We start from the raw sequence: 13,604 nt of genomic DNA, 5'->3' as shown, positions 1-13,604 counted from the left end.
GCTTGGAAAATGTAGCAAAAAGGACCCACTCCTGTATTTCGCGCGCATTATGCGAATATTACATTGCTGATTTTTCACGATCAAGAAAATATTCTTGAATTCGTGAATATATGATTAATATTCGCCTAAATATTTGTGAAATATTGCGAATTCGAATATAGCCCCTGCCGCTCATCACAGATCAACAGATAGCAGATGAGTATAGTTTTTTCACAGGTACAGCAGACAGAGGTTGAAATGAAATAAAAGTAAGCGAAAGTTGGGCACCTACCATATTCTCTAACATTAGACCTTTCAGTCATATAATAGAAAGTAATCAAAATTTCTTGTGATAAATGAATATTGCATCTTGCTAGAAGACGATATTACGGGATTCCACATAATGACCAGGATTTGGCTCTTCAAAGACACAACACTGTACGGATACTAAAGAGAGAATAAATTGGTTACAGACGTCTATGGTATATACATCATCAAGCCATCTACGTATTTCCATTATTTCCTCTTTTTAAAGACCATAGCTTGATCTATTCAGTCTGAAGATATGTATTCACATTTAAAAAAATAAGATTTGGCTGGGTTTATACCAGTATATAGAGAATTTGAGATCCTTAATAGTAGTAGTTTTTAGGCTCAACATCCTGATTTATTTTTTAATAATCCTTTATAGTGGTCAGTGCTCCATGTTTCACACACAGAGCTCTAAAACCCTTCATAGTCAAGCGTACAATGCCTTTATGGGGATTTTACTGCATATGGATTTATATATGAGTTCAGCAGCATACATAAGTGAAACCCTAGCTCCCCCTAGTTGTAGCTGCAGGGAGTCAGAATGTTTTCATTTCCTTTTATACAAGGCATTTGGAGCTCTGTCATATATTAGCGGAACATCAACAGCTTGAAAATATATTACAAAATTAATCAGTGCAGAATTTTGGGCTTTTTTATATGAAATTAAAAACAAAGTTAATAACTTTAAGTATATGGTAATATATTTAAGCTTTACATTTTTAATCTTTTTAGTAATAAAATAACACTCCATCAGTCCTTTTTTGCCTTTAGAATGCTTGATAATGAAGGCTATTATTAAATAATACTGTAGAACCTCTTGTGCATGCCTTGTGTATACTTTATTTTAGTTGATGTTTTTAAGTTGATGTACCATTATTAGGTTGTCTGCCACTTTGAGCTCTTTATCCCCCTCTAATATGGTTCCCCTAATGCAGCCTAGATTTCCCAATATGCCTTTGGCTGTGCAGAGACAGAAGTTGTGGAGTCCCATCACACTGCTTTTACTCTGTTCTGTGTCCTATCAAAGGGTATCAAGTGATATATCTGTGACATCGAACTACTGTCCAATTAACCACTTCTACCCCAGTAGTTTTTTTTGCATTTTGTTTTGCACTCCCTGCCTTCCCAGAGCTATACATTTTTTTTTTTTATTTATTTTTTTCCTTTCATAAAGTTGTACTTTCCAACGCCACATTTAATATTGCATATAATGTAGTGGAAAGCTGGAATTTTTTTTCCAAATGTGGTGAAATTAGGGGGAAAAAAAGCAATTCGGCTACAGTTTTACAGGTTTTTTATTTACGACATTCAATGTGCGATAAAACTGACCAGTTACTTTAATTCTACAGGTCAGTATGAATCCAGCGATGCTTTAGGCTACTTTCACACTAGCGTTCGGGGCTCCGCTCGTGAGCTCCGTTTGAAGGGGCTCACAAGTGGCCCCGAACGCATCCGTCCAGCCCTAATGCATTCTGAGTGGATGAGGATCCGCTCAGAATGCATCAGTCTGCCAGCGTTCAGCCTCCGCTCCGCTCAGCAAGCGGACACCTGAACGCTGCTTGCAGCGTTCGGGTGTCCGCCTGGCTGTGCGGAGGCAAGCGGATCCGTCCAGACTTACAATGTAAGTCAATGGGGACGGATCCGTTTGAAGATGACACTATATGGCTCAATCTTCAAACGGATCCGTCCCCCATTGACTTTCAATGTAAAGTCTAGACGGATCCGTTCAGGCTACTTTCACACTTAGAAATTTTTCTAATTTATAATGCAGACGGATCCGTTCTGAACGGATGCAAACGTCTGCATTATAGTAGCGGATCCGTCTGATAAAACATCAGACGGACCCGCTCCGAACGCTAGTGTGAAAGTAGCCTTATATGTATAGTTTTTCTTGCGTTTTGATAAAATAATAAAAAAGTTGGGAAAAAAAATCAGTTTTATTTTTTCATCGCCATATTTTGACCCCTATAACTTTTTGTCATTATGTGTATGCAGCTTTGTGGGGGCTAATTTTTCACGGGGTGATCTGTACTTTTCATTGATACCATTCCGGGGTGTGTATGACTTTTTGATCGCTTTCTTTATTTTTTGTAGAGAATGAAGCGACCAAAAATGGCAAATTGGCCATTTTGACGTTTTTTTTTCCGTTTCGTCGTTTGCCATATGGGAAAGATATTTTTATACTATGGGTGTTTTCACACATGGCGAGACCCATTATGTATTTTTTTTTTTTGTGGGGGGAGATATGAATTTTTATTTTTTTATTTTTATTTTTAAAAACGTTATGTATTTATTTTTTTTACACCTTTTCATAGTTCCCATAGGGAACTATAACAAGCAATCATTAGATTGCTATTCTCATAGACCCCAATGCATTAGCATTGGAGTGTATGAGAAAATTACTAGTTTCCTATGGACAGAACAGGGGCTGCTGCACACAAGCCCTGGCTTCTCTGATACCCGCACAGGGGAGCTGGAGCATCACAAGAAGCGCGCTTCCGGTGTTTCGTGTGCTCAGATGCTGTGGTTAGGATTAACCACGGCATCTGAAGTGTAAAATATCCACCACCAGAAACAGCAGGCACCCCACAGTTATGGTGCCCACTACCATTTAGGAGCAGGCGCCACCTTTAAAGACCCAGCCAGCGACGTACTAGTACGGCTCTGGTCGAGAAGGGGTTGAGCTAAGGCTACATGGAAAAATGAAGATCTCAATATGGCATTGTGGCATCAGATATAATGTTTGTTAATGAGTCGAGTTGCAATCCAGACCTAGTGTGACCACAACAGTAATAAAAAAATCCAACTCTCTTTTATTTTTGAATGAAAGTCACCCACAATTTTGCCAAGGTGGGTGATCAATAACAGATCGGTGGGGGACTGACATCCGCACTCCGACCATTTAGCTGATTTCTGAAGCCTTTGCTTTGATTTCTAAACCTACTGCTTCCACCTCTATTCACTTTTTTGCTTCCAGTTCCTGCAGACAATATGATTGTTGGTGGTACTGGGTATCGGAACCTCACCAATTTTATAGTTATGATTATGACTTATCTTGAGGTCATCAATCTTGAGAGACTAAAAACCTATTTAAGCTCTTTCAAGCTAGAGACAGAGGAGAGCAGTGTGTAATAGCATCTAACAAAAATGCAGATTTACCCATTATCTTCAATAAAAGTAAGTCCCAGAGGAGAGACTGACCCCCTGTCTACATAGGAAAGCAAACTTTGTGCTGGTGGTTAGACTGTAATCACATGCCCATAATGAAAGGGGTCAAAATGTATGGAAACAGCTGAGCTGGGATGAGACACGCCACTCTGCTAGAATATTCCTAATGAGTTAGGAGTGCTTTTATAAGTCAATATTTACCATCCGTAATATATTTTATTACTTGTTACAGACTATACACATATAGGAAGATAGTGACTGTAGATTAATACATGTTTACATAAATTATAAATATTTAAAGACTTAAGGCATACCTATATCCTTTACGCAGAAGTTCAAATCCTTCATTGATCTTCAGAAATGGTAATTTGTGTGATATCAGCCCATCAATGTCAAACTTCTTATTCATATAATCAGACACAAGTTTTGGTACATCATCTTTACTCTTAAAACCTGCTCCAACAAACAGAAGTTATTATTGTCACATTTCTGTTTCTATTAATATAAGAAAGAGATTATAGTAATTAGAGGGTACTACAAAAAAGAACATGGATCTCACATCTACACACTATGCATTGATCTATTGCTTCTCATCATCATTTATAAACTGTATATGTATACTTTTTGATCATGATCACTTTTGAAATGCATAAGCCCACTGACTGCATCAAGGTGGTCTCTTTTGAGAGGGAGCCTACTCTAACAGCTCCATGTGAGTAGTGAAACATCTATATTATTCGTCTCAATTTGACAGGTGCCACGGCACTTTGACACCCCACCACCACTCCCCCCTTCTCCACCACGCTCCGTCCCTCTCCTTCCTTACCCCTGTGTGACCTTAGCCGAAGGAATGATTGATAGGGCTATTCAATCATTCCCCCACCAGTCCTAAGGTTTAAGGGGGCTCCCCATGTACCCTGGTGTTTTGAAGAGGTCACCATATGTAGCACAGTCTTTTTACTACATTGAATAAGTATGGTTTTGTGTGTATGTGTGTGTGTGTTTGTGGAGAGAGGTCTGTTCCTGTGTGTTGCTGAAAGCAGAATTAGTTTTAGTCTAAGGACTGAAGCTGCCTAATCAAAAGTATAATGTCCATAGGCGTGACTTACTTCTGGCAGTAATTTAATTAAGTTTTAATATCTTTAAAATAAAATGATATTAAGGTTGTATGAACCTCTTGTATGAATTTATTAAAATATTATGAACCTCTTAGAATCTCTAATAATAAAATCATTAAAAAAAACTGACTATGAATAAATAAAAAGCTTTAAAAATCATCAGCAGTTTATATTAAGTATATAGCATGAATAAAACAATAAAAAGCTTTATTTTTTCTATTGTTACAACAATTATTACTATTAGCAGGGTGGAGGGGCAGGGGTGCACTGTGAGCATTAGATATGTTTCCTTATCTTCTGACATAGCTGTTAAGTTAGATTATGTTAACATATGCATCTTTTCTACCAACTACAGCAAAATATATGATGTACACATTCAAAGCTTATACGCTTATATATTAATTTGTCAAAAGAGCTCTGCATTTCTGCTTATAAACACAGCACAATTTACAAGTTTCTTTTACATCATAAAAATTCCTTTTTACAGACATAACCATGCAGAATGTAACAGAGGTAGATTGAGCGGGTTCCGCCGAAAGTCACAAAAAAGAACTTTTGAGCACTAAAATGGCTGTAAAAATGTCATGGAAAGAGCTAGAGGGCTGCAAATGCCAGCAAAGTGTGGTTAAGTGCTCTGCAAACAAAAGTGGATAGGAAAATGACTTTAAATAACATAAAATACATTAAAAAAAATAATAATCGTGATCTAGGAGGACGAGGTCCATATGGAGTTGGAGGTTGAGGAGACGGTGTAGATGGAAGCGGAGGTGGAGGAGGAGGAGTTAGCCTACACAGTTTTTTTGGTTTTAAAATTTATTAATATTTTTTTAAATTAGGGTACACCCCAAAACATTGGGAAATAAAACCTGTGATAACCCCCTCCAGTAGTACTAAACACACGTTCAGAAAATACACTGGCTGCAGGGCAGGCCAGCACCTCCAAGGCGTAAAGGGCAAGCTCAGGCCATGTGCCCAATTTGGAGACCCAGGGGCTGACCCCTGTCAGTCAGTTCATGTAGGCGTGTGATCACATACTGTCCCACCATGTTGCACGTCTCTGTGATGTTCACGATCCAATTGGATATCTGCTCTATCAACTTTCGATGTTCTTTTTCTGCGCCTACCATGTTGATCACGGTTATCGGCGAATCAGAGTTCCACCCTGGAGAGGGAGCGGGAGAAAGAGAGACCACATCCAAGGGAGATCAATGGATAACATTTTTGTTTGGTCGAGCAAAAATGTGGGAAAAGTTATTGAGGCGCAAATGTGGGACAAATTACTGAAGCGCAAATGTGGTACAAATTATTAAAGCGCAAATGTGGGAAAAAATATTTAAGCGCAAATGTGGGACAACTTGTTAAAGTTTAACCACTTCAGCCCCCCCTAGCTTAAACACCCTTAATGACCAGGCCACTTTTTACAATTACTACACTACTTTCACCGTTTATTGCTCGGTCATGCAACTTACCACCCAAATGAATGTTACCTCCTTTTCTACTCACTAATAGAGCTTTCATTTGGTGGTATTTAATTGCTGATGACATTTTTACTTTTTTTGTTCATAGAACTTTTTATTTTTTGTCACAAGTTAGCGGAAAATGATGATTTTTTTTTTTCTTTTCTTACAAAGTCTCATATTCCACTAACTTGTGACAAAAAATAAAAACTTCCATGAACTCACTATGCCCATCACAAAATACCTTGGGGTGTCTTCTTTCCAAAATGGGGTCACTTGTGGGGTAGTTATACTGCCCTGGCATTCTAGGGGCCCTAATGTGTGGTAAGTAGTTTGAAATCAAAATGTGTAAAAAATGACCTGTGAAATCCTAAAGGTGCTCTTTGGAATGTGGGCCCCTTTGCCCACCTAGGCTGCAAAAAAGTGTCACACATCTGGTATCTCCGTACTCAGGAGAAGTTAAGCAATGTGTTCTGGGGTGTCATTTTACATATACCCATGCTGGGTGAGATAAATATCTCGGCAAAAGACAACTTTTCCCATTTTTTTATACAAAGTTGGCATTTGACCGAGATATTTCTCTCAGCCAGCATGGGTATATGTAAAATGACACCCCAAAACACATTCCCCAACTTCTCCTGAGTACGGCGATACCAGATGTGTGACACTTTTTTGCAGCCTAGGTGGGCAAAGGGGCCCAATTTCCAAAGAGCACCTTTAGGATTTCACAGGTAATTTTTTACACATTTTGATTTCAAACTACTTACCACACATTAGGGCCCCTAGAATGCCAGGGCAGTATAACTACCCCACAAGTGACTCTATTTTGGAAAGAAGACACCCCATTGTATTTTGTGATGGGCATAGTGAGTTCATGGAAGTTTGTATTTTTTGTCACAAGTTAGTGGAATATGAGACTTTGTAAGAAAAAAAAAAGAAAAAATCATCATTTTCCGCTAACTTGTGACAAAAATAAAAAATTCTAGGAACTCGCCATGCCCCTCACGGAATACCTTGGGGTGTCTTCTTTCCAAAATGGGGTCACTTGTGGGGTAGTTATACTGCCCTGGCAATTTAGGGGCCCTAATGTGTGGTAAGTAGTTTGAAATCAAAATGTGTAAAAAATGACCTGTGAAATCCTAAAGGTGCTCTTTGGAATGTGGGCCCCTTTGCCCACCTAGGCTGCAAAAAAGTGTCACACATCTGGTATCGTCGTACTCAGGAGAAGTTGGCCAATGTGTTTTGGGGTGTCATTTTACATATACCCATGCTGGGTGAGATAAATATCTCGGCAAAAGACAACTTGTACCATTTTTTTTATACAAAGTTGGCATTTGACCAAGATATTTCTCTCACCCAGCATGGGTATATGTAAAATGACACCCCAAAACACATTCCCCAACTTCTCCTGAGTACGGCGATACCAGATGTGCGACACTTTTTTGCAGCCTAGATGCGCAAAGGGGCCCGAATTCCTTTTAGGAGGGCATTTTTAGACATTTGGATCCCAGACTTCTTCTCACGCTTTAGGGCCCCTAAAATGCCAGGGCAGTATAAATACCCCACATGTGACCCCATTTCGGAAAGAAAACACCCCAAGGTATTCAATGAGGGGCATGGCGAGTTCATAGAATTTTTTTTTTTTGCCACAAGTTAGCGGAAATTGATTATTTTATTTTTTTTCTCACAAAGTCTCCCTTTCCGCTAACTTGGGACAAAAATGTAAATCTTTCATGGACTCAATATGCCCCTCAGCGAATACCTTGGGGTGTCTTCTTTCCAAAATGGGGTCATTTGTGGGGTGTTTGTACTGCCCTGGCATTTAAGGGTCTCCGCAATCATTACATGTATGGCCAGCATTAGGAGTTTCTGCTATTCTCCTTATATTGAGCATACGGGTAATGATATATTTTTTTTCCGTTCAGCCTCTGGGCTGAAAGAAAAAATGAACGGCACAGATTTCTTCATTCGCATCGATCAATGTGGATGAAAAAATCTCTGCCAAAAAATAAAGGAGGGGAAAGGCATCTGCCAGGACATAGGAGCTCCGCCCAACATCTATACCCACTTAGCTCGTATGCCCTGGCTAACCCGATTTCTCCATTCACATCAATCGATGTAGATGAATAAATTATTGCCGGGATTTTATTTATTATTTTTTTATATACAAAGTGTTTGCCAAAGTATATGAACACCGCCGCCTCCTCAGCTCATATGCCTCGGCAAACGTATCTTTTACTGCAGAGGAGAAATCTCGTCTTGCAGCGCCGCATACACCGACTTTTGTGTAATCTGACAGCAGCGCAATGCTTCTGTCAGAATGCACATCAGTGCTGCAGCTAGTCGATCGGTTGGTCCACCTGGAAGGTAAAAAAAACAAAACAAAAAAGAAAAAACCAAGCCGCAACGCAATAAATTTATTAACTTTATAATAAAATTTGAACGGAACATATAAACTTTATTTAACTTTTTGAACTGAACGTTAACTTTTTTGCTTACCGGTGATTTTTATTATTTTTATTTTTTTTACCTTTATAGGACAAACCTCTCCTTCCCCATGGGACAATGTGCAAAGCGCAAATCGCCCAAAAATGTGGCGAAGTACATTATGCACTTTATCCCAGGTGAAAGGAGAGGTTTGCAGCAGCTGTGAGTGTAAGGGCCCTAATAGCCCTGTGTGCCTGTCCTGTGAGATGCAATCCCTATGCTAAGTGTACCTGTGTGTGGTACTTCTGGAAACACTCCCCTAAGCATAGGGCAGGGTGGTCAGGGCAGTCAGGACAGAAATAGCGGGTGTCACGCCTTATTCCACTCCTGCTACAGACACGACATCTTTTTCGGGGTGACGGTTGGGTTGAGGTACCAGCAACGACATTGGGGAAATGTCGCTCGTGTAGACGGCTCACTACACTGGTGGATGGGGCCACGGAACCTCCTGGATACAGGAGGTTCTCGATGATCTCTTCCTGAAATTTGAGGAAGGATCGTGTTCTCCCAGCCTTACTGTAGAGAACAAAACTATTATATGCAGCCAATTGAATCAAATATACAGACACCTTCTTATACCAGCGTCTGGTGCGTCGGGAAACTAAATAGGGAGCCAACATCTGGTCATTGAAGTCCACCCCTCCCATGTGAAGGTTATAGTCGTTGACCGAGAGGGGCTTTTCAATGACACTGGTTGCCCGTTTAATTTGTATTGTCGTGTCTGCGTGAATGGAGGAGAGTATGTAAACGTCACGCTTGTCTCTCCATTTCACCGCGAGCAGTTCTTGGTTACACAAGGCATCCCTCTCCCCCCTTGAAAGACGGGTGGTAACGAGCCGTTGGGGGAAGCCCCGGCGACTAGGTCGCGCGGTGCCACAGCAGCCAATCTGTTCTAGGAACAAATGCCTGAAGAAGGGCACACTTATGTAAAAATTGTCCACATAAAGTTGGTACCCCTTGCCAAATAAGGGTGACACCAAGTCCCAGACTGTCTTCCCACTGCTCCCCAGGTAGTCAGGGCAACCGACCCGCTCCAGGGTCTGATCTTTTCCCTCATAGATCCGAAATTTGTGGGTATAGCCTGTGGCCCTTTCACAGACCTTGTACAATTTGACCCCATACCTCGCGCGCTTGCTTGGGATGTATTGTTTGAAGCCAAGGCACCCGGTAAAATGTATAAGGGACTCGTCTACGCAGATGTTTTGCTCAGGGGTATACAAATCTGCAAATTTGTTGTTGAAGTGGTCTATGAGGGGCCGAATTTTGTGGAGCCGGTCAAAAGCTGGGTGGCATCTGGGACGGGAGGTGGTGTTGTCGCTAAAGTGCAGGAAACGCAGGATGGTCTCAAATCGTGTCCTGGACATAGCAGCAAAGAACATGGGCATGTGATGAATTGGGTTCGTGGACCAATATTGACCGCAATTCATGCTTTTTGGTTAGACCCATGTTGAGGAGAAGGCCCAGAAAAATCCTATACATTTACAACTCATGACCGGACTGCCCCTCCCAGGGTGGCGCCGTTCTTCCCTCCCCCTGCTCCTTTTTTTGTTCCCTGCCTTACTGCATCTCTTGTATGTAACTTTGATGTTTTGTTATGTCACAATAAAATATTTATTATATTGATCATTTGGCATTTTAAGCTCCATTTTCTTTGTTGTTCTGATGTTGTGCGCGGGAGCTTGAGCCAAGTTATTTTTTCAGGGGTGTCGGTGTGGGTGTATTGGGTGGGCACGGGTCCCCCCCCCCCTTTTCCCCTCCTTGGCGCCCCTGGGGTTGCCCCCTCTTTTTTCTACCTAACCAAGGGGCCTAAACTATCCTAAAACCTATCAGTCAATACCAGTGGGAAAAAAAAGTGACAGTTTACACTGATCACTTTTTTCCCTTTCACTAGGTGATTGACAGGGGCGATCAAGGGGTGATCAAAGGGTTAATTGGGGTGATGGGGGATGATCTGGTGATCTGGGGCTAAGTGTGGTGTTGGTGGGTACTCACTGTGATGTCTGCTCCTCTGCTGGAACCAACCGACCAAAAGGACCAGCAGAGGAGCAGAGAAGCCATTTAACACCTTATATTATAAATATAAGGTGTTAGATGGCTTGTGATTCGATTTTTAAAAAATCCGCAACCTGCCAGCAACGATCATTGGCTGGCAGGTTGCTGACGAAATACTCCTTGAACTTTTGCCGGCCCTCGATGACGCACGGATGCGTCCAGGAGGAATGAATTGACCGCCTCCAGGACGCATCCGATCGTTAGGCGGTCGGGAGGTAGTTAAGCATTGAATGAAAGGAGGTGGCGCGCATCAATTAAAGAAAAATTTCTTAAATTTTATTCCCTCTCACCTAATGCAGAGCAGGGGTTTCTATCCGGAATTTTTTTTTAAAATGTCACCTAACAATGTAACAGACGATTTTTTGAAATTTATGTTCCTGTCACCTATGCAGAGGTGCCCCCGTGACATCCACCATCCATTTGGATATCTTCTCTATCAACTTTCGATGTTCTTTTCTGAGCCTACCATGTTGATCACGGTTATCGGCGAATCAGGGTTCCACGCCGGAGAGGGAGCGCGAGAAAGAGAGACCACATTCAAGGGAGATAAATGGATTACATTTTTTTTAGATCGAGCGGAAATATGGGAAAAGTTTTTGAGGCGCAAATGTGGGACAAATTACTGAAGCGCAAATGTGGGACAAATTATTAAAGCGCAAATGTGGGAAAAATTATTGAAGCGCAAATGTGTGACAAATTAGTAAAGCGCAAATGTGGGACAAATTAGTAAAGCGCAAATGTGGGACAAATTAGTAAAGCGCAAATGTGGGACAAATTAGTAAAGCGCAAATGTGGGACAAATTATTGAAGCGCAAATGTGGGACAACTTGTTAAAGTTTAAGCATTGAATGAAAGGAAGTGGCGCGCATCAATTAAAGAAGAATTTCTGAAATTGTATTCCCTGTCACCTATGCAGAGCAGAGGTTTATTCACGTCCAAAATTGTAAAATGTCAACCCAAGAATGTAACAGAAAAATTACTGAAATTTATTAACCTGTTTACTTGGTAGAGCAGGGATCTATGACAGAAAAAAATTGTTTATTGTCACCCGAAAATGTAAAAGAAAAATTATTGAAATTTATTAAGCTGTCAACTAGGTAGAGGAGGGGTATATTACACCCCAAAATTAGTGAATTTCACCAGAAAATGTAACAGACAAATTAGTGATTTTTTTTTTGCCTGTCTACTAGGTATATCACACCTAAAAATTGGTGAATTTCCCCCGAAAATGTAACAGACAAATTATTATAATTTCTTTTTTTACTTGAATACTAGGTATAGGAGTGGAATATCAGACCCCAAAATTGGTGAATTTCACCCGAAAATGTAACAGACAAATTTATAATTTTTTTTAAACTGTCTACTAGGTATAGCAGTGGTACATAACACCCAAAAATTGGTGAATTTCACCTGAAAATGTAACAGACAAAGTAGTGAAATGACATAAAATACGTACAAAAAAAATAAAAAAATTATTTATGAGGTGGAGTTCCATATGGAGTAGGAGTTTGAGGAGGCAGTAGACGTAGCGGTGTAGGTGGAAGCGGCGGTGGAGGAGGACGAGGTAGCCAACACTGGTTTTTGGTTAAAAATTTTTAAATTAGGGTACACTCCAAAAAAGAGTGAAATATCCATAATACAAGAATGAGCAATTGCGCTGTAAAATAACAATTGCTGGTAAAGGCCGGTATACATGTTTATTCTGCACAAGGTACGGATAAGTCCTGTGGGATCCATGCCTGGTTCATTTGAATGAACGTGAGCTTGTCCACATTGGCTGTGGACAGGCAGTTGCACTTGTCTGTGAAGACACCCCTTGCCGTGATAAAAACACACGTTCAGATAATACACTTGCTACAGGGCAGGCCAGCACTTCCAAGGAGTAAATATCAAGCTCAGGCCTTGTGCCCAATTTGGAGACCCAGAAGTTGAAAGTGGCAGACCTGTCATTCAGTACGTGTAGGCGTGTGCACACATACTGCTCCACCATGTTGGTGAAATGCTGTCTCCTGCTAAGACGTTCCATATCAGCTGGTGGTGCAGGTTGTTGTGGCGTGCTGACAAAGCTTTTCCACATTTCGGCCATGCTAACCCTGTCTTCTGAGGTGCTGGCGGTGCCCCAGCTGCATTGGCGACCTCTTCCTCGTCCTCTGCCTTCGCCTTGTGCTTCCACCGTGCCCCCGCTGTCAGGTTCGAATGCCACCATCAGCGCGTCTACGAGCGTGCGCTTGTACTCGCGCATCTTACGATCACGCTCCAGTGAGGGAATTAAGGACGGTACGTTGTCCTTGTAACGGGGATCCAGCAGCGTGGCCACCCAGTAATCAGCACAAGTTAGAATGTGGGCAACTCGGCGGTCGTTGCGGAGACACTACAGCATGTAATCGCTCATGTGTGCCAGGCTGCCCAGAGGCAACGAAAAGCTGTCCTCTGTGGGAGGTGTTTCGTCGGTGTCCTCTGTATCCCCCCAGCCACGCACCAGTGATGGCCATGAGCTGGTCTGGGTGCCACCCTCTCCTCCTCCTCATCCTCCACCTCGTCTTCCTCCAGAACTGTGCCCTGGCTGGACAATTGTGTACCTGGCGTTTGTGGGTGCAGGAACCCACCCTCGGAGCCACTTGTGAATGACTGGCCGGAAACCCTAAGAAATGATCTCCCTTCCTCCTCCTCCTGTGCCACATTCTCTTCCATCATCGCCAGCAGGGTTATTGCAAGGAGGCATAAAAGTGGGATAGTAACACTGAGAACGGCGTTATCAGCACTGGCCATGTTGGTGGAGTACTCGAAACAGCGCAACAAGGAACACAGGTCTCGCATGAAGGTCCAGTCATTGGTGATGAAGTGGTGCTGTTCCGCAGAGCGACTCACCCGTGCGTGCTGCAGCTGAAACTCCACTATCGCCTGCTGCTGCTTGCACAATCTAGCCAGCATGTGAAAGGTGGAGTTCCACCTTGTGGGCACGTCGCATATGAGGTGGTGAGCGGGAAGGCCAAAGTTTCGCTGCAGCGCTGACAGGCGAGCAGCAGCAGGG

At 41.9% G+C, this 13,604-nt stretch overlaps 1 protein-coding gene across 1 annotated transcript in view; it reads right to left on the bottom strand.

Annotated features, from left to right (window-relative positions):
* Positions 1 to 222: 222 nt before the first annotated feature.
* The window catches only part of LOC120989838 (alcohol dehydrogenase 1-like), a 128,897-nt gene continuing 115,515 nt past the window's right edge, over positions 223 to 13,604 (bottom strand). The window contains exons 8-9 of the mRNA XM_040418192.1: positions 3,774 to 3,912; positions 223 to 426 (exon numbers count right to left, since the gene is read on the bottom strand). Coding sequence (XP_040274126.1) covers positions 402 to 426; positions 3,774 to 3,912 — 164 coding nt within the window. The 3' untranslated portion in view covers positions 223 to 401. The remainder of the gene's footprint in view (positions 427 to 3,773; positions 3,913 to 13,604) is intronic.

The sequence above is a fragment of the Bufo bufo genome, chromosome 2 (genome assembly GCF_905171765.1).
Source record: "Bufo bufo chromosome 2, aBufBuf1.1, whole genome shotgun sequence".
NCBI classification, from domain to species: domain Eukaryota; kingdom Metazoa; phylum Chordata; class Amphibia; order Anura; family Bufonidae; genus Bufo; species Bufo bufo.
This window is presented reverse-complemented; position numbering and strand designations above follow the sequence as displayed.